At 42.6% G+C, this 26,685-nt stretch overlaps 1 protein-coding gene across 2 annotated transcripts in view; it reads left to right on the forward strand.

Moving 5' to 3' along the window:
- Window positions 1-5,093: 5,093 nt before the first annotated feature.
- tsc1b (TSC complex subunit 1b) overlaps window positions 5,094-26,685 on the forward strand; it is a 63,444-nt gene continuing 41,852 nt past the window's right edge. For both annotated transcript variants that reach the window (XM_056290326.1, XM_056290327.1), the window contains exons 1-8: window positions 5,094-5,126; window positions 16,573-16,787; window positions 17,067-17,170; window positions 18,152-18,304; window positions 20,301-20,445; window positions 22,548-22,702; window positions 22,813-22,886; window positions 22,983-23,161. In XM_056290326.1, the coding sequence (XP_056146301.1) occupies window positions 16,679-16,787; window positions 17,067-17,170; window positions 18,152-18,304; window positions 20,301-20,445; window positions 22,548-22,702; window positions 22,813-22,886; window positions 22,983-23,161 (919 nt within the window). In that variant the 5' untranslated portion in view covers window positions 5,094-5,126; window positions 16,573-16,678. The remainder of the gene's footprint in view (window positions 5,127-16,572; window positions 16,788-17,066; window positions 17,171-18,151; window positions 18,305-20,300; window positions 20,446-22,547; window positions 22,703-22,812; window positions 22,887-22,982; window positions 23,162-26,685) is intronic.

Raw genomic sequence — 26,685 nt, forward strand, 5'->3', positions numbered from 1 at the left:
TTAAACATCTCTTTTATTATGCACGTTGTCTCCGTTACAGCCTGGCTGCTGAGGAGGACATGGTTGCCACTTGCCAGTAATCAATAAAAAGAATAATAACATTAAGTAACATAACATTATGTGTAAAGGGGAGGACAAGAGCAAAGTAATCGTGTTTTTAACTTTTCTGAGAAATATTGACAGTTTCTTTTCTAATTTACTCAAAGCAACGTAAGCGATAGATCCACTGATGCCGCAGTACCGCCCTCGCCCACCTGGAGGAAAGACCAGACTCTAGACCAAGCTCAGGGATGTAGGACTCGACCCCAGCCTGCGCAGCTGGATCCTGAACTTCCTGTCGAGCCGACGCCGGGTGGTGAGGATGGGCTCTAACAGCTCTGCCCCTCAACAAAGGAGTCCCCCAGGGCTGTGTCCCAAGTCCCCTCCACTACTCCTTGTACACCCACGACTGCATGGCCGCACATAGTAGCGCCAACTTGGTGAGAAAGTTCGCTGACGATGCCACGGTGATGGGCCTGATCACCGACAATGACGAGACGGCGTACAGGAGAGAGGTCAACAACCTAACAAAGTGGTGCCAGGAGAATAGCCTCTCTCTCAACGTCGACAAGACCAAGGAGCTGATTGTGGACTACAGGAAGGGGGAGGGGGGCTGGACCCCATCACCATCAACGGGACTGCTGTAGAGAGGGTCAACAGCTTCAAGTTCCTCGGTGTCCACATTACCGAGGACCTCACCTGGGATGAACACACCAGCCATGTGGTGAAAAAGGCACAGCAGCGCCTCTTTCGACTCGGGTGAGTGAAGGAGTTCGGCACGGGGCCCAGGATTCAACGGGCCTCCTACAGAGGACCAACCGAGAGCATCCTGACTGGATGCATCATCGCCTGGCGTGGGAACTGTACTGCCCACAACCACAAAACACTGCAGAGGGTTGTGCGGATGACCCAGGACATCAGTGGATGAGAGCTTCCCTCCATCCAGGAGGTATACAATGGACGTTGTGTCAGCAAAGCCCGCAGGATTATCAAAGACCCCAGCCACCCCAACCATGGACTGTTCCAGCTGCTACTGTCAGGCAAGCGGTACCGCAGCCTCAAAGCCCGGACCGGTAGGCTCCGAAACAGCTTTTTTCCACCAAGCAACTTTGGAACAAAGAACATTAAAGACACTAAGCCTGGTGCCGGACTGACTGGTACTGGTCTTCAGCACATCATCACTTTACACACACACACACACACACACACACACAAATATGCAAACAACTACACACACATATGCACATTTATTAAAGCTGAGCGTACACACACACACACGGCACCTTATATCACACACTATTTATTATTATTATTATCATTACTGCTTTTTTGTTCTGTTTTGTTGTTATTTAATGACCATTGTTGCTGGAGCGTTGAAGAGCCAAAACTCCAGAATTTTACTCTCTTATACTTTTATATTGACACGTAACAAATAAAGAATCTGGAAATAGAGGAACTACCAGTCACTTGTGGGTTGTATGTGTATATAACAGGATGTTGCACTTGAAGGACACATACTGCACCAATGAGAAGAGATTATTGTTATCAATACGTATATAGTAGTATGTTTTCCTTATCAGTGCAATATGTCCCCTTATTTCTTTTGGATCACACTCAGCCCCTACTGCTCCTGCCCCTGTTTAGTCTTATTTAGCTAGACTTGGTGCGGCTAGCCTAGATTATGTAGTATACAGTATTTATATGTTTATCGCTGCCCAGATTTTTTCTATAGTTTATAGTTTTAACATTTAATTACAATTAAAATGTAACTGGCCGCATCCATTTAAAGGTGATCAAGCTCCGGTGAAGATGTTAATGCCATCTGTTAACACATTTGTCACGTACATTGAGTGCTTAAAACATTGAGGGCAACTTCCTGATATTGAATTGTGCCCCCTTTCTCCCAAGGACAGGGTCTATCGACGTGGTGTTGAAGGCATTTCAAAGGTATGCTGGCCCATGCTGATTTCAATGTTTTGCATTAGCCGCCCGTGGCTCCACGCTGAAATAACTTTCAATGCATCAATCAATGCATCAATCAATCAATCAATCAAGTTGCGGTTGATTGACATTTGCTGCCTGCAATTTGGCTATTCACCATGAAGAATGAATGATGTTTTGCTCTTTGGACCACTTATATACATTTTATTTTTTATTTTTTGGACCCCCCCCTTTTTTCTCCCCACTTGTATCCAGCCAACTACCCCACTCTTCCCGGTCACTGCTTCACCCCCTCTGACCCCCCGGGGAGGGCTGCAGACTACCACATGCCTCCTCCGATATATGAGGCGTCTCCAGCCGCTTCTTTTCACCTGACAGTGAGGAGTTTCACCAGGGGGATGTAGCGCGTGGGGGGATCATGCTACGCCCCCCAGTTCCCCCCCCACACCCCTAATAGGCGCCCCGACCGACCAGAGGAGGCGCTAGTGAAGCGACCAGGACACATACCCACATCCGGCTTCCCACCAGCAGACACGGCCAATTATGTCTGTAGGAATGCCCGACCAAGCCGGAGGCAACACGTTATATACATCTTCCAGCGGTGTGACCTTTGACCTCTACAACGGGTCTGATTTGTCAGGTTTCATGTTTTGTCTTGATTCATGCTCAATAATCCCGGTAAGAAAATCAAAGAAGGTTGAATCAGTTCATCTGGATACAACGTTTAATGCCAGATACGTTTCATCACTAAACTAAGGGACCTCTTCAGTCTAAACTGACTGCAGGTATCCCCCACCCCTCATAAACAATACAGCTGCATAACGACCGAACCCCACATCTGCATAAACTAGTCGCTGGTTTCGGTCGTTATACAACCGTCGCCATCTAACATGGCTGCGACTGCAACTATTCCCAAATCCTCTGTGTGAATAGTACATATGGCCAATGGTCACAACCAGTTTCTTGGTTTCGGTCATTGGGCAGTATCGTTTATAAGGGTGGGGATACCTGCAGTCAGTTGGCACTGAAGAGGCCACATGGAGGAGTGATGAAATGTTTCTCTCAGTGAACATTGTATCCAGATGAACTGATTCAACCCTCTTAGAAGTTGCATGTTTGTTGACAAGTGAGTTTAAAATGTGAGGGGTTTCGTCTGGGCGGCATGCTCCACACAGACATAATGACGTGAACAAAAAACAAGAAAAAACATCTAACGTCAGTACAAACAAATGATCTATGCATCAATATCTAAGCACCTCGGCTTGTTTAAATGTCTACCCGTGTAATGTGCAGAAAGTAAACGCCATGGGGCAATATCTTTCTGTACATAGTGCAGGAAATAGAGGAGTCGCTTATAGATTGTAGTATCTGTATATAACAAGATATTGCACTTGAAGGAGACATACTGCACCAATAAGAAAAGTATATTGTTATCTGTATAGTAGTATATTTTACTTATCGCTGCATTATGTCTCCTTATTTCTTTCAGATCACACTCAGCCCCTACTGCTCCTGCTCCTAAATATTTAGCCTTATTTAGCTGCACCTGGTGTGGTTAGGTTAGATTATGTTGTATACATTATTTATCACTGCCCAGATTTTTGTATAGTTTATTTTAACATTTTATTACAATTAAAATGTAACCGACCGCATCCATTTAAATGGGATCAAGCTCCCACTACGATGTTAATGCCATCTCTTAACACATTTGTCACGTACATTGAGTGTTTAAAACCTCAGGGGAAATTTCCTGATATTGAATTGTGCCCCCTTTTCCCCTAAGGTCAGGGTCTATTGACATGGCGTTGAAGGCATTTCAAAGGTGTGCTGGCCCATGCTGATTTCAATGTTTTGCATTAGTCGGTGGTGGTGCCACACTGAAATAACTTCCAACGCATCCCATAGATGTTTGGTTGATATTTGCTGCCTATAATTTGGCTATTCATCATAAAGAATGAATGATGTTTTGTTCTTCGGACCACTTACATACATTTTCCAGCTGTGTGACCTTTACAACAGGTCTGATATTTCAAGTTTCGTGTTTTGTCTTGACGCACGCTCAATAATCCAGGTAAGAAAATCAAAGAAGGCTGAATCAGTTCATGTGGATACAATGTTTACTGCCAGATACTTTTCAGCACTCACCTAAGTGACCTCTTCAGTCTAAATTGACTGCAGGTATCCCCACCCCTCATAAACATTACAGTTGCATAACGACTGTACCCCATAACTGCATATGAAACTGGTCGCTGGTTTCGGTCGTGATACACCTGTATTGTTAACATTTTACAATGCTGCGACTGCAACTATTCCCAAATCCTCTGCGAATAGGACACATGGCCATTGAAACTCTAGTTAAAGGTCACGCCCATATTTGCATATGAAACTGGTTCTTGGTTTCGGTCATTGGGCAACTGTGTTGTTTATAAGGGTGGGGATACCTGCACAGCTGAGACTGCAGAGGTTACCTAGATGAGTGATGAAACATACCTGAAACATTGTATCCAGATGAACTGATTCAACCTTCGCTGCTGCCAATGAAAACACGTTTCACGTCATACACGGCCGCCATCTAGGTTGCAGAGCCCATACAAATGGGTCAAACCACTCTATGACTATTAAAGCAAGAGTAGGTGGAAAGGTGATGTGAGGTTGTTGTTTTTTTGAAGCCATCACTCTCAAATAATAGGTCGAATATAGCAAGTGTACCAGATTCAAGTCCACAAACGCAAACCGTTAAACGTTAAAATACTCCCAATTTGTAATGCAATTTCTTTCCCGCTGTGCTGCGCCTACCCTTGTACGCATGCGCCCCCCCCCCACCTGTGTCACGCGAAACCGCATTACACATTCTCATCCTTCCACCTTTGCAAAAAAAAAAAAAATTGTTTTCCCGCGGGGCGAGCTAGCGTACGCGGTACCCGCGCGAACACGACCAAAAAGCTCTTCGGAAACCAGCCGGACAAACTTAGACGAGGCGACGTCCACGCACAGCGGCTCGCCAAATCCGCAGCCGCGCGTCGGCGGGCGCGCTAATTCGCGGGATTACTTTTGCGCGTAGTCAGACGGCGGAGGCTGATCGCCGTGGGCTGGGCGGTGCAGGGGCCAAGATGGCGGCGCCCTGTGGAGTGCAGCTACTCTGACAGGTAAACAGCTCCGTTTATTTGCGCCTTGCGATTTTCTGAGGCGAATCCCGTCAATCGTGCCGCCGTTTACCGGGGGCGCGTCGATCAGCGGCCGCCTCCGCTGACGAGTCACCGCTGTCAGGTGGACGTCTTTTCCCCCTGTCCCTGCGCTCCAGCTAGCGTTAGCTCTCGGCGGTGAGACTGGCTTGTTTTTGGAAAGATAGTTGATTTCGGCCGGGCTGCGGTCGCCGACATCGGGTCGTTTTCTTGTGCTTTCGTGCTCCGGCGGACGTTGAAGCGCTATTCTCGCTAACCGAGCGTAATTCCCCCCCCCCCAAAAAAAAAGATAATCGGATAAAGTAAAGCGAACCCTGCCCATTGTTCTCTGCGAGTTGTTTACGACGACCAGCAGCCGGTGGTCAGCTCATACGGGGGGGGGGGGGGGGGGGGGAGAAGTGCTGTTGGTTGTGTTGTTTTGCAGCGGGTCGTTGTTGTCGACCACACCAGCCTGATGCTTCATGCGTAGCGCACAAGCAGGGCGGTGCTGCACAACCAGAAGCCCGTTTGCTTTCTGTTTTCTCTCACCTAGTTCGACTACGTCCCGCACGCAGTCTTGCAGCGTTCTGCAGCATGCACAGCCAAGTGCGAGGCGTGGACGTGCCTCGTATCTCAACCGCAGTCGAACTTACTGGCGACTTCATTAACGTCGCTCTTTTCGATCGCTTTCATTACTGTCGCGCTCTGCTGCAGGAGAGACTCGGGAGGTTTTTGCAGCACGGTCATCAACGCTACGCACCCCCCGTTTCACAGCAGTGCCTCCAACAGCTGTCATTTGTGTCACAGTGAAAACGTCTGTGTCAAGACTCTGAATAATCGGTGAACATTTTCATGTGATTATAGCCAAGAAGGGGGGGGGGGGACCCCATTCAAAACTGCTGGAAATTCATATTCAGTTCTGACTGGTGCGTTCAATCATTCATTTTGCTGTTCGTTCATTGCTGCTTTATTCCCAGTTCTATGAAGTCCAAAGGAGTTGAATCAAGTGCAACTGGACTTGATATGTACCAAGTCCAGTTGCACTTGATTCAACTCCTTTGATATATACCAAATCCAGTTGCACTTGATTCAACTCCTTTGGATAACCATGGCCTGGATGAATGAGAACATTCACAGACGGTTTTATTAAGCAGTTATTTGTATTCTATTTGTGAAACTCTTTAGACTGCAACTTTTCAAAGCGTTCACAGACTTGTATGGTTAATCCAGCTTTTAACAGAAGACTGAAGTGGTGCGCACCCCACTCAAGCAGATTTGCCTTTGCTTTCATTTGCTCATATTCTTTGCTTGTACATATTGAAGTCTTTCGTAATGTCAAATTTATAATATAATAGCTAAGGGATTTAGAGTATTGCATCTTTGTACCATGATAGTTAATCTTAATAATTTCATAGTCTGATTATAAGAGAATTATCATGAAGTCATGCAGTGAGCCAGGCTTTTTTTTTTTTTGCCCTTTACAGAAGCAACCTTGAACCTGGTGGATGAATGATGCTTCTGGGTTGATTAAATCCAAACCTTAAAAAGCTATTGCACAGGCGGTTTGTCTCTTGTGTGCAATTGAACACAAGAGAAAAGGAGACTGTGCATAACAGCTTGTACACAGCCAAATGTAATTTCCAGTGTTTACATGCAAGTGTCCGGGCTGCATAAAGGTTCTCTTGTGTTCTCCTGAGCGTTCCAAAGCTGCCAGGAGAGGCTGCTCGAGGTCATGCTGAGGGTGGTTCCTGTTTGTGCCAATGGCCTGACCGTGTGTGCCTGCTAGACACTGCAAGGAGGAACAAAAACATCAATATTTAAATCCACTTAACATGCTCCGACCAACCCCATGACAGACCAGTTAAATGATAACTTGAAAACAATTGCGTTGTGGGTCCATATGAAATGATTAACAAGGCTTTCCTTCAGCATTAGCAGAGACTCAAGAAGAAAGCTGTTTTTCTTCCTTCCCCAAGGGACAGGGCACTTTTTTTTTGTGTGGTTTAGTTGCATAGTGGACTCAGTAATTTTCTTATTAACTCTCGTAACAAGTTGAATACTTGAATTTTGCAATATGTGGAGCTAGATCTGTATCAAGAGATTCACATATTGACCAGTCACACTAATAAAAGGGTCTGCTGGCTGCAAAACAAGCCAAGCAGTGCTCTCTGCATATTTTGGCTGTATTATGATGCTTATTCGATCTTGAAAGGAGCCTCAGTGTCGACATAATCTCTGCTGCTGATTCATTACTCTTCTAAAGGAATAAGCTGCTGGGTCTGCACACCCTGGTGATAATGACCTGCCCGTCAGGATTATTTATGCCTGTTTTTCAGCAGAAGATCTGCAATGCTCCTATGGCTTCTATTTATTTGAACGATTGACTTGGCATTTGTCTTAAGTGGCATCGCAACATGCTCACAATTAAACGATTAGGGTAAACTTAGTGAGCCCGGCCATGCGTGATTTTAACTTTCAGTCTTGTTTTTTTTTTGTTGACCCATCTTTGCTTCAGTATAGGTGAAATGCTGAATTTTAAGGCTCAGATTCTTACTAAGTAGTTTCAAAAAAAGCAAACAGTTGAAATTGCTTTTCTCTACAGTCAGAATCAGAATACTTTATTCATCCCCGAGGGGAAATTGGATAAGGTGCAAGCGCAACAGCCTAATCAAGGGTTCGAACGTGGTTGTAGAAGATATATTAATGAAATCTGTTAGGTTTAGCTGCTACACATCATTTTTTTCACATCGCACAAAATGAAAAGGGAGGGCCCGCAGACAAATTGTTATTACATAATGCCAACTTATGAGAACAGCAAAATGAGGATGGTTTTATGCACCATTATACATGTTTACAAACTGACCCATTCAATATGCCATTCTTATTTATGGGTTGAAAAATAACTGAATATGATTGAGTTAAATTATAGCTTGAAGGACGGTACGACTCACAAAAGAAACAGTTTTATACTGTAGTTAATGTAGTTCGGTGTTTGGTGCATATTGTGGTGAGCTGGTGTGGAAGGAGTCGAGATGGCAGCGCCCATGTCCCATACACCGCACAACCCCGGGAGTGGTTGTTTATTTGCACCCAAAATGGCTGCTGAACAATGCCCCCCCTGCCCCGAGGTCAATTCTGGAAACATTAGTCTTAGTTGCGGTCCTGCAGTCAGTAAAATGGTCGTCTACTTAGTCAGAGTAGAAACTCCCAAACAAAGAACACAACAATAACCACAACATAAACACAACATCACTAAGGCACAATATTAACATGCACATTAACAGTCCCATCAGCCCTTGCGCTCCTCCAGTGCAGAACCGCCGACAGTCAGAGCGACTGCCTCCCCCAGTCGCTTCAATATTGTGCATTGCATGGAAAATGTGGCAGGGCTATTCTTAAAGAAAGCATTTTGTTTTCGTCACTTTGATCCAGGATAAAATTTATTTTCTGTCGTGGCCTTTACCATGACAATATTGTTAATCTATATTATAAGTTACACTATGTAGAATAAAGCGTAGACCTCATGAAAACTCAGGTACAACAGCCAAAGGGTAATAGCAATCAAAGCAACAGTTATGAAATTAAAACTTATTCTTATTTAAGGTATTATATCTTGTAATATAATTTTATATTCTTTGAATGAAAGAGGAGTTATTTGAATGAATGAATGACATATCAAGCATATCCTTGTAGAGCTTTGAATATAGCCATTAGGGGGTGACATCACAGATTTAACTTTCTCTACCATGAACACATCTTAGTAAACAAATGTACCATCGTAGGGAGAACTAGAAGTTGGCACGTTGGCGAGACTTTGGTCACCTGTTCTACATAGTTGGTTGGAGTGAACTTCTCTGCTTGACAAACCGATTGACATTATAACACCACAATTTGAAAAGGTCTCAGTTAACATCTATTTAAAGAAGGGCTGGCAGGAGAAGTAGAATTTATTAACCAAAGGAGGTGACAAGAGCTGGCAAAACTAGTTTGTGTGGCTAATACTAAACCCCCCAAGCAAACTTGTTGTGAGCAAGAAGTATGTGACTAATGCTGTATTTGTTTTAGTGGTTTACAGTAGTCAGCTCAGCTGGGCTCACTCTGCATGTCAGTATTGCCAGTTTATGAAAATGCAAGCACTCGGCATTTACCCCCGTCCAAGAAATGTAGTTATAAGCTATTCGTGCTCTCTAATTTTCATGACTTGTTTATCTGCTGACTTAATATTGAACGTTTTAGTCTACCGTCGATGAAGAAAATGTTCCTGAAGCGGTGACCTCAGGTTTCTATGCAGGGAGCCCCTGTACAGTCTCACACTAGAGCTCTTCACCGGCCTTCTGATCGGCAAGTTATTCACTTGTTTCCAGTGTCGGCGAAATGACTGAAATATAGAAAATAGTTTTTTTTTCTCAAAGTGAATGTAAGGACACCAACTGATCATTGAGGTACAACCTCAATGATCTACACCAGGGAGATCTAGACCAGCTACAAGATCAGATGTAGATTGTACTACAACAGCTACAAGCATCTCCCCTCAGTAAGCTCGATAAACACTTTTCACAGATAGGTGAAGTTTATGGTTCTTTATGGTGAAGTTTATGGTTCATGGGTACTTCGGGGCATTCCCATTTCTAACTTGTATAAATAAAACGAAATCACTACTTTCATTTAAGTATGTATTTTCTCACAAAATCTTACACAGTGATGTGTGTGAATTCATTAATTGTGAAGCGCTTTGAGTGGCTGTTGCAGCTAGAAAAGTGCTATGTAAAATGCAACTTGATTGACTGATCTCTGCATGATGTCTAGCTACATTTAAAGGTGCAATGCACTTTTTTTGGAGATTATTTTTTGGCATTTTCCACTGTTATTTGATAGCGATAGTCAAGAGAGAGACAGGAAAGGCAGCGGAGAGAGAGAGAGAGAGAGAGAGAGGATGACATGCAGCAAAGGGCCTGGGGTGGATTCGAACCCAGGCTGCTTTAGTAAGGACTCAGCCTTACGTGGTACGTGCTCTACCAGGTGAGCTGCCAGGGCGCCCCTGTAGGGCACCTTTTAATGCTGGCTTCTGTTACTCAGAAATGTGAATAATGAACTAGATAGATAGATACATAATTGTCCTCACAAGAGGATATTTGTTTTCACTTTTTGTACAGAGCCTCTTATACAGTAAACACATATACTATACACATGACATACATAAGGGACCAGGAGACAAAAAATACACTGACACAAGAGTTTAGAGGTTCAGTGAGTTTCCAGTAACACATCAAGTGAGCAAGGCAAGCAATTTGAACTAGAAAGGTCACAGATAACCAGCTTCTTTGCTGGTATCTGTCATTATCAAACTGCCTTAGAGGACTTCACTTTGCTGTGATCACTAATTCACTGTAGCCCGAGAGTGAGAGCCAAGTCTTGGTGGTGGTGGTGGTTGTGGGGGGGGGTGTCAAAGGCCTTCAAACAACAACAGAAACACGCAGCCAGCTTGGCCCCTGTCTTTTATGAATGCAGAAACCTAGGGAGAAATGGTTGTTTACTTTATTTCAATCACTACCATTCAGCAACCCCCGCTGATATGTATTATTAATATTATGCTTCAGAAATAAGAACGTGGCACATAATGCTGTAAAACAATTAAGCTAAAAGTAAGGGTATTAGAGATATATTTAAAGCCTATTCTTTTAACATCTATACTAAAATCCTGGTCCTTTTGGCAAAATGGATTCATGATCCATTATTTTTTTCCATTTTCCTTACTATTTTGTGATTGGTGGATTTAAAAAAAAAATTATCAGCTGTAAAGTGCTTTTGATCATTAGACACATAATAGCAACCAGATTTGATTTCACATTCTTAGCTTTTCCACAGATGTCATAATAAGTAACATTATGGCGGATCTGGGGTTCTTCTCGCCAGTCTGTTGTTGCACACAGAGGTAGCACATACCTTTGTGGCAGCGTGTTGAAGAGGGCTCCTTCATCGCACCTCACTGACTATTCTTCACTAGTCAACAACAACAACATGATTGCATTACGATTACTGTCCACAGCTTCCCAAGACTCCTCCTGCGTCTTGGAGTTTTTTTTGTTTTGTTTTTGCTTTTTTCCCCTCAGTGTAAACTTGATTATCGTTTGCTGTTCTGGAGGGTAGGAAGTTTTCAAGACAACACACCATTTTTGTTCTGTTTAACTGGTGCTGACACACAAGAGGACAGCTACATTCTAGAGCAGTGTTTCCCAACCCAGTCCTCAAGGACCCCCTATCCTGCAGCTCTTCATTGTAACCCTGCATAGGTAGCCCTGCTTGTACTTACTCAACCAATCATCTCATAGCACTTAATTATGCAAGGTGTGCAACATCTGACATAATTCATTGTTGATTGGTTGAATAACCACGAACAGGTACCTATTCAGGGTTGCAAAGAAAATTTGCAGGACAGGGGGTCCTTGAGGACTGGGTTTGGAAACAGTGTTCTAGAGGACTGACCCATGAGGCGCGAGACAAACAAAAGAAGTTAATCACTTGTTTATCATCTCTCCGACAGCCCTCAGACCTTAGTTCCCCGCACCTGCAGCCAGGGACCCTCCTCACCACAAGAGATATTTTAAAACCTTTCTTCACAGCAAAACACCAAGGAAAGCTTCAAGGTGTTGGGCTAACGGATTCACCTGGAGCTTTCAGACACTGCATTGACTGGTTCTGGTGTTCAGCACCATCCTAAGCCATCCCCCGTCCTTGACGCAACGCTCCACCCACTTAGACTAATCCACTATGATCCATGTGCTCAAAAGCGTAAAGTTATCTGGTTCAGTCATTTCAGACCGGAAGAACTAAAGGACTTCCATTATCTTCCCGAATTTTTGAGTTAGATACTGTCTTACCCTTAAAATGAACAGATGTACGTAGGTTAACTCACTGTTGGTAGGTTAAAAAAACTGTAAAAGGTAGGGGAGTATTTACACTTAGTTTGATTTACCCTGGAGCCAACTATTCTTGTGCCAGTTATGGCACTCTGCAGCACAGTGTCTTAATTGTCTGTTTATTTTCAAAGGCAACTTTTTTGTTGTTATTTTCTTCATTATAAAAATTACATTTAGACAGGCCTTAGAAGCAAACTGTTTAGGAAGAGTTGTAAAAGGATAGCGAAACAGCATTTACTATGCTGGAGTTTACTGATTTACTGATTACTAAGTTTTTTGTTTTTTTTTTTTAGATTTCATAGTCCAGTGATGTGTGTTCATGCCGTTTTGAGTGTGACGCAGCTCAACAAAAAAGCTAGCCAGTAGCATAAGGATGTTGGCCAAAATGATAAATTTAGTAAAAACAAATTTGTCTGAAAGTCTTTAATAATTAAAATTGCAAGCCGTAAGATTTAGCATTATTTTACCCATGTCAAACAGAATGACATTGTTGTTATTCTGTTGGACAGTCAATCGGATAAAGTAAGATAAGATAAGATAAAATAAGATAAGATAAGATAAGATAAGATAAGATACTTTATTGACATTGTGCGCACACAACGAAATTACATTTGGTGACTCTCGGACCAGCAGCACTAGACAAGGTAAATGATTAAAAAACAAAAACAAAAAACAAGATAAAAACAACGACAAACAACATTAGTATTAACAAGTGAGGTAGCAAAAATAAAAGATAGCAGCGGCTTTTAAAATTCAAAATAGTGCATGGGATTATTGCACATAGTTGTTCATATTGCAGCGGCTTTACTAGCAGGTAGTCCTCAGCAGCTATAGGCAGGTGTATGTGTGTGTGTGTGTGGGGGGGGGTGATGGAGGCTACAGCTCTGGGGAAGAAGCTGTTCCTCAGCCTGTTAGTCCGGGTTTTGATATATTACAGTAGCACGTAGTTGGATATAGGAGGCAGGGAGAAATAGTCCTGTTGACACTGAATTTCTCGGACTACAAACAACGTGTAGCAGCTGTTGTAGCTTGTGTACCATCAGCTCACTAGTAAATAGTAAAATGAGATACTTGGACTAAAGATAACACAGGTGGTCTAAACTTCATCTAACCACATTGCCACATATTTCTATAGTTATATTGATCCGATTGTCTGTTCAACAAAAAATTGTCGTCATCTTTTTTTCCTGCTGGAATTGTTTCCGACACATAGGTGTTTGCCTCTGCACCAGTTTTTGCCCTTCCCAGTCAAAAAATGTCAACAGTGGTGTAGACTGGAGAGTGTCTCTAACCATGGTAAAGATGGCAGTTAGTATTATGCAACCTTACTACATGGTCCGGATGGATAAAATAACTTTATTATTTGAGAAATGTTTTTGAGGTTGCAGCTTTAAGACCCAGCTCTTTCTCAAACACCTCCACACCTGATGGTATTAATATTTTTTTTAAAAAAAGGGAAAAAAAGAAAGAAATTTGCTTCTATTCACCCTATGCATTGCCTTTGTGCACTGCTTGTTGACACCTATGTCCTATTGGACTTGAACCTAGTTTTTTGGCACTTACTTGCGTTGTTGCCTCCTGCTAGATCCTTGCTTGTGTTGTATTAACTCTCAGATGTATGTTGCTTTGGATAAAATCATCTGCTTAATGAAATTGTAATTGTAATTCAAAGGTTTTGAAATCAGCCCAACCACGGGAGGTCCTCGATCATACAGTCATAACTGTGCACAAAAATTGTTAGGCTGACAGGCGCGTAGTATGTGAGATTAGCAGCGGACAGATGTATGCACACACGGACAGAAAAACCACCGTTTCCCTGCCATTATAACACTTTTGCAGTACCCAAGTTGATTGAATGGGAAATATGGGGGAAAAAAGTTTTTAATATGCAGCGCTCAAGCTCAAAAATCTACCCAATAAAAACGTTTTTGCCTGTCAGTCTGTGGATGTGTAGCCTCCTAGGTGGACCCTTGCACGAATGAGACCAAGTCTAATATGAACTTGCACTTTTCAAAAAGAAAAAGGTTTGCTATGCAACCATTTTGGTGTAACCCTAACCCTGTCTTTATTTTCATAGTATAATAAAGCTGGGTAAACCGTCAATGGTCACGCATGTGTGGCTCACATCTATGGTAGACTCTGATCAGGCAGCAGCAAAAATATGCAAAACTTCCTGTTTTGACTGTAACCTAGAGCAAGTTATTCCTTTATAATTTACATATTGTTTGAATTATCAAAATTCTATAATAACGTTTGATCATATTGCAGCCTGATCTGTCTACTGTAGATGTGAGTCACACATGCACAGGGTTGACTCAGATCAGGCAGCGACAGAGCAGTGGCGGCCGAGCGAGCTAGAGAGTGAATGAAGAGAGGGATTGGTGAGAGTGAGAACAAATGTTTTTAAAGGTTTTCAATTGACCCTTTCGCTAAGCCCCGCCCCCCTTGGTTACTGTTGCTACGCCTGGCAAGCTATCGTCCGTCCGCGAAATTTAAACATGGCGTTTACTGTCATGTCAGTAACAGATATTCCAGGTGAATTGACATCCAATTTCTGGAAAAGCAAGGAGGTATCAGAGAGAAGTAGACAGAAAGGCTTGCAATATGCATTTGAAAGCTACATCCATGATATAATTTGTCAGCGTGGGAATGAAGGGGAAATTAAAATCGAGGCTAAAGCCTACAGGTCCCAATATAAGACCCAGGCACCCCACGTCTTAACTATTCACGTTAAGGACAAGGAGATAAATGAACAACAATGCTCGTGTACAGCAGGGTAAGACAATATAGATAGTTGTATTTTAAGTTGTATTTTAAGCTGACAGTTATGAGTCCATATAGCCTACTAGCTAGCTTTCAGATCTAGCTAACATTAGGCTATGTTTTAGCTAGCCAGAATAGCCAGCTGGATCAGGGGAGCGCACATGCACTTTCCCGTTTGTTTAAAGTGCACCAGGATATTGCTCACATATCGTGGGCTTGATCCATACACTGGATCTTATAAAGGCAAGAACAGAAGAGTCAGCTAAGTCCTGCACAAGTTTGCCACAACAATGGCACAAACCAAGAGGTGGTAAAATAAAGGCTGTGCCCGTATCATCGGTGGTGGTCGCAAAGGCTAGACAGGATCGAAAGCGGAGACCAGTTGACTGTCACGTTAGCTAACCTAGCTAGCTAGGCTAGCTAACGTTAGCAAGCTTACCTTGGCGCAAACTTTTAGGATATCTGCTGTCTGATTTGCAGGTACCGTAAGCGCACCGCTTCGGCATTTCCTCGATGGCTTGCCAGGCCTCCCCTGCTTAGTTACGGTTACTAACATAGGATTGGACAGTGGCTATTCTAGGGCGGGGCTTAGCGAAGGGTCAATAGCCAGCAATAATCGCCAAGATGTTGTAATATGTTTCAAAATGGCTTAAAAGGCTGCAGTCTTAATTCATTTTTAACTACTTCCAGCAGGGGCCTTGCAGACTCTAATAGAATGTCTAACCTTGTTAAAATATATTTTCCTAGACATTGCCCTTAAGATTTCAGTACTTTTTTTCACTCCATGGGTAGTATGAGCACTTAATCATTCCTCTCTCCTGTTTGGTTTATCACATTCTAGCTGTATACAGTTGAGAAATGACCTGTCGAAGCCTGACTTTTGGAGCTGTTTGATGCATAGTGACCTTACCAAGGCACCAAGACCTATATTATATAGGCGACACACATGAAGTCCAGACTGTTAGACCAATACAGTATGAGGCGAGTAGAAAGGTGACACACTGGTGTTAGCCAACTGAAGTCTCTGGTTAGACTTGTGAGAAGCTGGGATGAGGTGTTTACTACAAGGCTTCCAGCTTCACTATGGCTTCCACCATCACTGTCCTCTCTATCTGCCCCTTTTTATATCATTTATCCGTATGTATGAATGGGCAGAGACGGGATAAAAATGAGTGCTTATTTTTTCAAGCCTGAACCACCCATAACCTCAGCTGCCCCTTTTTGGAAGCACTCCCCCTTTTACAACATTACTCTGAAGATAGGTCTCGCACAGAGCCACACAGTTTTTGCTTGGTCCTCTCCCTACTAATGTCACCATTTATTAACCAAGTGTTTATTATTGCCCTTTCAGCCATTTTGCTGCTACAGTGTCAGCACAACCCTGTGTACTTCAGACCTTGCACAATTGTGTCTCATGCTTAAAAATCTAGGCTTACCTGTTCTCAGTATTGATTTCATGCATAAAAATTCTTTACAGTATAACTTGCATAAGTTGCAGCCATAATTTCATTTCAAGAATAACCGTACCCTTTTTCTATCGATAGACTGGTTGTAGTACAAAGCGCCTCCTTATGGCAGATTATTTCTCATTTTTGAAGAAAATTAACTTTATGAACCGATTGAACTGGAAATGCATAGAGTTCAATTCTGTTTAAGAACAGCAGTGAGTTGGTATCATCATATGACCACTAATCCTAGATCAGAGCTCTTATTCTGGGAACTCTTTCTGAATGGGCCCTGGTTTGATTTAGTGGTGCCTGGAGACTGTTTTGGCGGGTGGCCCCAGGAACCCTCCCAGGCAGGCAGGGAACGACGCTGTGTGAGAGACCTGCTGCCTCCACCTCCAGCTCTGCCACCATGGCCAGGGAGCAGCCCAATGTGGGGGACCTCCTCCCTCTCCTGGAGACCTCCGACCTTCGACAACTAGAGGAGATCAGAGGCCTTATCAATGAGCACCTTAGTACAGGTAAGACCACTCAACATACCCGAATGCGGTTATGATTTGCCTGCCCTGCTCTTTTAAGCCGTTGAGTTTTGACTTCAGCCAATGGTTCAAGAACTTCTGAGGTGGGCTTTTATCTGTTCAGCTATGCTCCTAATGGCTTCTTTTTTTCCACCGATTGGAAACTTTAACCTGGCTTCATTACAAGGACAAAGTCAAGCGTTAAACTGATGAAAGCTGTTGAAATAACTGACCCACTCACTCAAAGATCAAGTCTAAATCCCTGTTGTGTCCTCCTTGCAGAGCGAGGGTCCATGCTGCTTAATGGACTGGTAGACTACTTTCTGGAAACAAACTCTGTCCAGGCCATGCATATCCTTTCTTCAGTTAGAGAGCCACATGATAAGGTGAGAAATAAGCCTACATTGTGACTTTCTAAGAAGAACTACCATCACTATTTGTTATTAAACAGTATTATTAAAACTTTACACATTATTCCAAGAGGTTCTTGTAGCGTCACACTATTACTCTGTTCAGATGTCTCCTCACTGACTTTGCACATGATGCTTTGCAGTAGAGCTGAAATGATTAGTTAGTTGGTTGTTCAACCAACAGAAAATAAATAGTTTAGGTAATCAATTAATGGTTTTAGTCATTTAATCAAGGGAAATACAAAACATTTGCTGTTTATAGCTTAATAAATGCTTTTCTTGCCTTTCTCTGATTCATTTCATTACATACTGAATTTGTTTTAAGGGGTTTTTTTTTTGGCTGCTTCTCAGACTAAGTAAACAACTTTTTTAAGACATCACTTTGAGATCTTGGAAGTTGTGATGGACATTTATCAATATATTTTGCATTTTATTGACTAAATGATTAATTGGTTAATCAAAAAAAAAATCTGCTGGAAACAACCATTACCTGCAGCTCCACTTTTTTTCAATCACACAAAAAAACAGTAAAGCTCCTGGTGTATTCAGTGCATATCACTCATAGCTGCAGCCATACCGTAGCCTGCACTGTCCAAAGCCACACAGCTTTTGGGTATTAAGTATGTATATGTAGGGTGTATGTGCAGTCTACTGCCTGCTCTGTGTCTTAAACCTGGTTTGAGGGTTTCATTGAACTATATATATCAGCATGCTGAATAGCTCTCTAAGTTGTGATTTTGTACTTGCGTAACTCCCTCTTTGTGTGTTGTAGTTGATCGGCATGTCCGTCTGAGGATTTGCAACATGAAAACATTTATGAACCCTTGGTATAGCATACAGACTTCATTTTACTCTCTCTGTCTCTCTCTGTCTCTCTGTCTCTGTCTCTGTCTCTGTCTCTCTCTCTCTCTCTCTCTCTCTCTCTCTCTCTCTCTCTCTCTGTTGTACTTCTGACAGCACCTTCTGGACAAGATGAACGAGTGTATGACCAAACAGGCCTATCGACTGCCCACCCTCACCCTTCTCGGCCATGTAGTACGTAAGCAGCCGTCCTGGATCCACAAGATCGCCCGATATCCTCTCCTGCTGTCACTGCTCAAATGCCTCAAGGTGTGACCCAGTTATGATTCAGTGAACAAGGAGGTTTTCTTAGCAAGGAGTCAGATGACGGACGAACGAATGGATGGATGGACGGATGGATGGATGGATGGATGGATGGATGGATGGATGGATGGATGGAAAAGCATTATACTGCTCATGTATTTAATTTGATATGCTAAAGAATATATTTTGATTAAACTTTTGGCCTTTAGTTGGTCACATCCTATTATTTTTTTTAAAATTTTCCCCCTTTTTTCCCCCAATTGTATCCAGCCAATTACTCCACTCTTCCGAGCCGTCCCGGTCACTACTCCACCCCTTCTGTCGATCCGGGGAGGGCTGCAGACTACCACATGCCTCCTCCGATACATGTGGAGTCGCCAGCCGCTTCTTTTCACTTGACAGCGAGGAGTTTCACCAGGGGGACGTAGCGCGTGGGAGGATCATGCTATTCCCCCCAGTTCCTCCTCCCCCCTGAACAGGCGCCCCGACCGACTAGAGGAGGCGCTATTGCAGCGACCAGGACACATACCCACATCAGGCTTCTCACCCGCAGACATGACCAGTTGTGTCCGTAGGGACGCCTGACCAAGCCGGAGGTAACATGGGGACTCGAACCGGTGATCCCCGTGTTGGTAGGCAACGGAATAGACCGCTACGCTACCTGGACGCCTGTGACATCCTGTCTTTAATGGAAACATTATTGCATTGGGAGTCATGGCTTACCTTGCATTCTCATACAATGTCATGCTGGAACTTTGTTTTTATATAAATGTATTGTGTGTATAAATGTTGTGTGTGTGTGTGTGTGTGTGTGTGTGTGTGTGTGTGTGTGTGTCCACAGCTAATCTAATACGACTGGACTTAGCGGCCTAAAACCTCTCGTGGTTGCGGTGATTCAAAACCTTTGAAAAACATTTGTTCTCACTGTCGCTGCTCTCTTCTGAGTTGACCGTGTGCGTGCGGCTCACATTCTACGGTTACGTCAGATCGGGCGGCAGCAGTGTCACAACCAAAGCAACATGTATTCGGGTACGAGTCTCGAAAGTGAACGAGAAGTCGATCGTATTTCGCAAGCCAGCAAATCATCCACTGCCGATGAACCAACTGGATGAACCAAAAATAATCCACCTTACTCACTGCGCCGCTACGCGGAAGTGCCATAGCCTCCGATGTTAAAACTTCACTATAAGAATACAATTTCAAGAGTAGAGTTACTCACAGTCAAGGCTGGGACTCATCTCAGTAGCTACGATAAAACATTTCCCATCTTCCCGTTGTTTTATGAATGAAAGTCAGTTAGCAGAGCAGCCATTCACCTTCTTTCATTTTATATCATGAAAACCACGATGGTTAATTAAAAACATTTGACGTCTTAATAACAGCTTTGAAATTTTGATAGCCTGATCTCTCATTTCACGTCAGACCGGGTTGCTTTTGTGCGAGGGTCCACCTAGGAGACTGATGGGCAAAACCTTTTTATCAGGTAGATTTTTTAAGCTTGAGCACAGTATATTAAAACCTTTTTTCCCCCATATTTCCCATTCAGTCAACTTGGGCACTGTGCAAAAGTCTTATAATAGCAGGGAATCACTAGTTTTCTGTCTGTGTGTATATTTCCCTTCTCCCGGTAAGCAAAGTTCAGATCTGCACTCTACTGAGTACATGCTTCTAGTTGTCATTGTTAATTATCATAAAACTTAAACTTTGTCTAAGTTTTATTATTATTATTATTTATTAACATCAGTCTGTCCACTGTGATGGCCTGGCGGCCTGTCCAGGATGTCTACCCGCCTGCTGCCCAATGACTGCTGGGATAGGCTCCAGCATCCCTGCGACCCTGAGAGCAGGATAAGCGGTTTAGATAATGGATGGATGGATGGATATCTCTCCATCCATCTGTCTCTGTCTGTCTGTCTGTCTGTCTGGCTGTCTGTCTGTCTGTCATCTCCATCATTATCTTGCTACATCTTAAATGGTCTGCCATAACTTCCTCTGCTTCCAGACTGACACTGACGTCGTGGTCCTGATAACTGGAGTGCTGGTGCTTATCACACTGCTGCCCATGATCCCCCAGGCCGGGAAACAACACCTCTGGGAGTTCTTTGACATCTTTGGCCGCCTGGCATCCTGGAACCTGAAAAACCCTGGTAAAGCATAAAAAAATTGTACCCAAAGTATATTGCCAAATCACATGTTGCACACGTGGGGATGTTTTGGAGTGTTCTTTTGTATAGAGGCCATGTGTGATGGCTACCTGAGTGCTGACTTCTGTTGTCCAGCATTATGAATGACAAAAATAAATAGAAATAGACAAGGCAAGCAAACTCAAATAGAGAGGTAGAGAATACACAGCTCTCTTGCCATCACATGCTATTTTCCAGCGGCGTCAGTAGGCATCAGTTTGCTGTGATCATAGCATACTTCTGTGAGGACTGCAAGTGCTAACCAGTTATTTAGGACAGTGGATCACGGTCCCTCAAACAACAAAAACTGGTAACACTTTATTTTAGGGGGTCAGAAATTACCTAGTAATTTCTAGGTAATAAGGTGGTAATTATCACGTAATTTCTTAGAAATAAGGTTGAAATTACCTTGTAATTTCCTAGTAATAACGTGGTAGTTTTTACAGGTAATTTTACAGCTAACCCTAACCTAAATTACAAGGTAATTTCAACCTTATTTCTAAGAAATTACGTGATAATTACCACCTTATTACTAGGAAATGACTAGGTAATTTCCAACCCATCTGACCCCCTAAAATAAAGTGTAACCCAGAAATTAGGCTTGGGCGTTTGGATGAATATATCGGCAATCAGCGATTGACAAGAGTCCAATCGGCAGTTGTTTTTTTTTGGGTGATTTTTTTGCATGTTTTTATCCTTTTATTTTGCTAATTTAATGGTCTGCCTCCTCGAGAATTCAACTCGGTATATAATTAACCTGTAAAGTGTAATTCAAAGTGTGCCCGGATACAAACTGGCAGTTGGAGTTGGGCCATACGCACGTTACTGTTGCACCGATTTCTGATGAGTCTTTCACAAAACAGAGCAGGGACTGCAGTGACTTGATTTAACACTAGAACGACAGGGATTTCACTCCTGCCTAAAACGACCATGGGCGGTCACCATGACAAGGTGACAAGAAGCGGCTGGCGACTCCACGTGTATCGGAGGAGGCAGCCCTCTGCAGCCCTCCCCCGGATCGGCAGAGGGGGTTGAGCAATGACAGCTCGGAAGAGTGGGGTGATTGGCCGGATGCAATTGAGAAGAAAAAAGACGGGAACCCCCCCCCAAAAAATATTGTTCTCATCTTGCTAAGATATTACTCAAAATCATAATTAGTTTTCATATTTGACCTATACATTATTATCACTGGCGTCATCAAACTGAGATGGCGCAGCAGAATTATTCCATTCATTCTTCACACAGATTAAATGAATTTATCCTGAGGTCAATTTGCCTTTACCAGTCAGAGATGTATGTTTTGTTATTAACAGGATCACAGTCACACATCTCAGAATGAAAAGAGTGTTTGCGTGCGCCTATAAGCTGCGGCTGGTAGACAGAGGATCTCAAACCCATATTTATATGCATCGGCAATCACCGATTGTTTTTCTGACGGTGGCCGGTAGGAAGATTTTGACATATTGTCCAATCCTAGCAGAAATCAGGGGAGTGGGTGGGTAAGCGAGTCCTATACTTTGTTTTGATCTCTTCCACTCAGCAACCCCAACTTGTATTATCTATTCATATTAAGCCTCAGGAAAGAGAAAACGTTACTCATAACCATGCTAATTTCCAGCCATCCATTCATCCATCCATTATCCAAACCACTTATCCTGCTCTCCTGCTGATGTCAGGACAGCGGAGTCATTGCCCATCTTTTGGCATTGGTTGAAAACTCTCCTCTTTAAGAACTACTACCCTGTTACTTGTTCTTAGCACTTATTGTATTCACTCATTTAAAAGAAAAAAAAACTCTTTTCTTGCACTTTTACTTTAGCACTGGTTTTGCTCTTAGATGCTTGTTTAGATGCACTTATGACCTCTGATGACTAGTAGTTCTCCTGATTTCCTACGTTAAATGCACTTATTGTAAGTCGCTTTGGATAAAAGCGTTGGCTAAATGACTGTAATGTAATGTAATGCTCTCAGGGTCCTGAGAGCATTACATTACACTGAGAATTTATGGTGGGTTTTGGAGCTGAAGTCCTCTTTTTTTTTTTTGTCTTTTGTCTTGTCTCTAATAGGACATGTTTTAGAGGTGTATCTGATTCATCTGCATGCCAGTGTCTATTCGCTATTCCACCGTCTCTATGGGATGTACCCCTGCAACTTTGTCTCCTACCTGCGCTCCCACTACAGCATGAAGGAAAACATGGAGACCTTTGAGGAGGTCGTGAAGGTGGGTTACTCTTCCTCTGATGCTAGTAACCAGTTTTACGAAATGTTTTTTGTATTGCTTATTCAAAATGATGGATAATATCTTTTTTTGCCCCAATTTTCTACATGCAGCCGATGCTTGAACACGTTCGTATACACCCGGAATTAGTGACAGGAACCAAGGACCATGAACTTGACCCCACCAGGCAAGTCTCTTATCACTTCCTTGCTAAACAAAGAGACAGATTGACTTGATTTTTTAAAAATGAGCGTTATACAATGTTAATTGTTCTACTATACAGGTGGAAAAAGTTTGAAATCCATGATATTGTCATCGAATGTGCCAAAGTGTCCCTGGACCCGAAGGAGGCCTCATGTGAGGAGGGCTATACTACCATGCCTGAGAACTTTTATCCTCATCTCCACTTCCGGCCCCAGGACTGCACATCTAGCCCCTACACTGACTTCCACAGCAGTTATGGTAAGAACAGGTTTTTTATTATTAATTGTTAGTCTGTGTACTCTCTGTGCTTTACATATGCCTAATACAGTCTCCGAAGTAGGGACTGGGACTATAAACAAGGTATTTCAAAGGCACAGAATGCAGTTGCGGCATCCTCAGTTGATAATGGTCTTAGTTATATACTAAAATCATCTATAACAAGCTACTTCTGGTTTATTTTAAATGCATTGTTTGGATCCGCTTAATAAGAGATGTTAAAAGCAAAGTTTTGAAAACTGTCTTGTCTATCCAATGCTATGGTTAGCGACATAGTTTAAACTGTGCCACAAGTGTTATTAGACCATCCGGGCATGGACACACTTACTGTGCATGTTGGAACAAATGGCACTTGTCCTGAAATGACACATGGCTCAGAGCTGTTAAAAAGAGACTTCATGCACCTAATGGACACTCTACAACAGGTCCCAGCTCAGATATTTGTATGTTCCAATGGAAAAGAATCTAACATTTCAACCGCTTGCTGGCATGAAATACCTGGCTTTCCCCTGCATGTACTGCTCATAATTGAGCTTCATTGTCAACTTAAATCTGTTCCGGGAGCAATGAAACCATTTCAGAATGGACGGGGTTCATTTAAACAGAGTGGGGGTCCACACGCTTACTGCAAACTTAATCTATGGCCTCTAGCACTGATATTTAGAGAGGATCAGGAAATGTAGGAAAAGTAATCTTCTCTACCTGAGAACAAGGACAACACCATGGATCATTCCTAGCCCCCCTCCCTCCCCCGCCTCTCAGAGATATCTCACACAAGCTAAGGATGTAGAAAAAAGGGATTGACGAGATGTTACAAAAAGATCCCGCTTATCCAAACAAAGCAAGGGCAATCTCGCTGCAGTCAGCATTACAGGGCATGTTGGCTTGTAGGACTGACTGGGTCCTTTGCCCCCGCTTCAGCTCATGTCTCCAGCGAAGAGTAGCTCCAAGGTCTGCAATTCCTGTTTTGACTATCTCAGGAAGAACCAAGTGTACTCAAAGTGCACAGCTACTTAATCTAATCTGACTCCAGTTGTATGCCAGCAGCCACAGCCTGTTGAAAAAAAAATTAAGCAGATAATACTTTTAACACACTAAATTTAGCATTAGTAAACATCAGTTCCCCTTTCTATGTGAAATCATTGAAAAAGCCGTTTTCCTGCAGCTGAACAACCTCTTGGCACTAAACTATTTTCTTGACTTGACTTGATGTCTTCCGCTTAGGATTCAACCACACTACAGCACTGAGACTGCTCCGATTAAGGTCTTTTTAATGACATCCACTTAAACACAGACAATTGCAGAATCTCAGTCCTGGTATTATTGGATCTCAGTGCTGCATTTGACACAGCCGACCACAACATATTACTAGACTGACTGGAAAACTGGGTGGGACTTTCTGGTACAGCACTAAACTGGTTTGAATCCTACTTAAAAGACAGGGACTACTTCATGTGCGTAGGTAATTATAAATCTGAGCGGACAAAAATGACCAGTAGAGTTCCCAAAGGCTCCATTCTAGGGCCTCTTCTGTTTACCATTTATATGCTCCCACTAGTTCAGATTATGAAAACAACAAAATGTGTTAAAATAATTATGCAGATGATACACAGATTTTCGTAATCATGTCACCAGGGGACTATAATCCCTTACAATGTTACAATGTTACAATTTCATTTAGCAGACACTTTTATCCAAAGTGATGTACATCTGAAAGTTAAAGTGCTAAGTGCATTAAAGTGCATGCAAGCGCTGAGTAAGTGCATTGAAAAAATCGTATGGATGTCTCAGAATTTTCTTCAAATAAACAAAGATAAACTGAAGTAATTGTCTTTGGAGCCAAGGAACAATGATTAAAAGTCAACGCTCAGCTACAATCGGTAATGTTAAAAACCACAAACCAAGCCAGAAATCTTGGTGTAGTCATGGACTAAGACTTCAATTTCAGTAGCAAGAATTAAAAGATTTATGTCTCAGTAGGATTTGGAAAATAGATTTATCTTCAGTCAACTCGACCACTGTAATGGCGTCTTCACAGGTCTCTCTAAAAAAATCAGTCAAACAGCCGCAGCTGATTCAGAGCACCGCTGCTTGAGTTCTTACTAAGACCAAAAAAGTGGATCACATCACTCCAGTTCTGAGGTCTTTACACTGGCTTCCTGTCCACCAAAGAATTGATTTTTTTAAAATACTGTTCTTAGTTTATAAAGCACTGAATGATTTAGGACCAAAACACATTTCTGATCTTCTGCTATGCTAGGAACTATGCAGACCTCTTAGATGGTCCGGGACAGGTCCGCTTTCTGTCCCCAGAGTCAAAACTAAACATGGAGAAGCTGCTTTCAGTTTTCATGCTCAAATTTGAAGCTTTTGGTTATCATCTTACTCTGCACTGTAACTTTTACTCTATTTTCTATTTGTTTTTAAATGTCTTTTTATTGCCTCATGTTGCTTTTACATTTTGTGTAATGCCTTTTTGCCTTGTTGTAAAGCACTTTGAATTGCCTTGTTGCTGAAATGTGCTAAACATATAGATTTGCCTTGCCTTATGCATGAAAACCATGATGGTTAAACACATTTGAAGTCTTTTAGTAAGGGCTTTGAAATTATGATAGCCTGATTGTCAATTTATTCAATACTACTCTTGGAATAGTATTTTTATAGCAGCGTTTCAACACTGGAGTCTGTGGCACTTCATGATGTCAGTCAACCAAACATGACGGCAAGATGAATAAAATGGGGATTATACTTTGCGTGTCCACGAATACGCCAGGGTTCCCATGATGTACATTTCATCACTGCCCAAGTCCGCGGATATCCGTGCCCAGCTGTCCTAGTGAGATCAGTAGTGCGATGCCCACGCAGACTCCATGGTCAGTGTAGCAGCTTCAGTTGATTATAATTAATATAATTATTAATAATTAATGGATGTGTTCTGCTGCAGCAGATGTGTCACGCCGCATCCGTGCTTGGTGTATTTAGATTTAGGCTGTGAAAAACGAGAGACATCCGCAGATAGAAAGAGATGAAAGAGGAGGGGGAGTTAACAGATAATTAGAATGATAGAATTACAAATACATTAAGTTCTCTTTCAAATCAAACATCCCACGATATGAGCAGAAATTATTGCTCTCGCGTTCTTGCAACTGCGTTTATAGCCTTTTCTAAATTTTACTTGAACATAGTTTAAAGGTAGATAGAACGAGTAGGATTTTCCTAAAAATCACTGTATAGACTCATACAAAAATAATCCCTCTCAATCGTCACTTATGACCCACTAGACGTGTGTGGCGGTGTCTGTTCTCAGCTTGTATTTTCTTATTTTGCTGTGTACGAGACGTTTCCGCGCGTTCGCCTTTGGGCAGCGGGACTCTATAAAAAAGTAGCGACTAAGGTGCCAGATCGAGATTGTGAGCACACATCTAAGAGGAAGGTACGACAATGGCAGACACCACACTGAAAAGATGCAAATATAGCAAGGCAAAACGCCAAGCGGACGAAGCTCG

This window comes from Lampris incognitus, chromosome 12 (assembly GCF_029633865.1).
Source record: "Lampris incognitus isolate fLamInc1 chromosome 12, fLamInc1.hap2, whole genome shotgun sequence".
NCBI classification, from domain to species: Eukaryota; Metazoa; Chordata; class Actinopteri; order Lampriformes; family Lampridae; genus Lampris; species Lampris incognitus.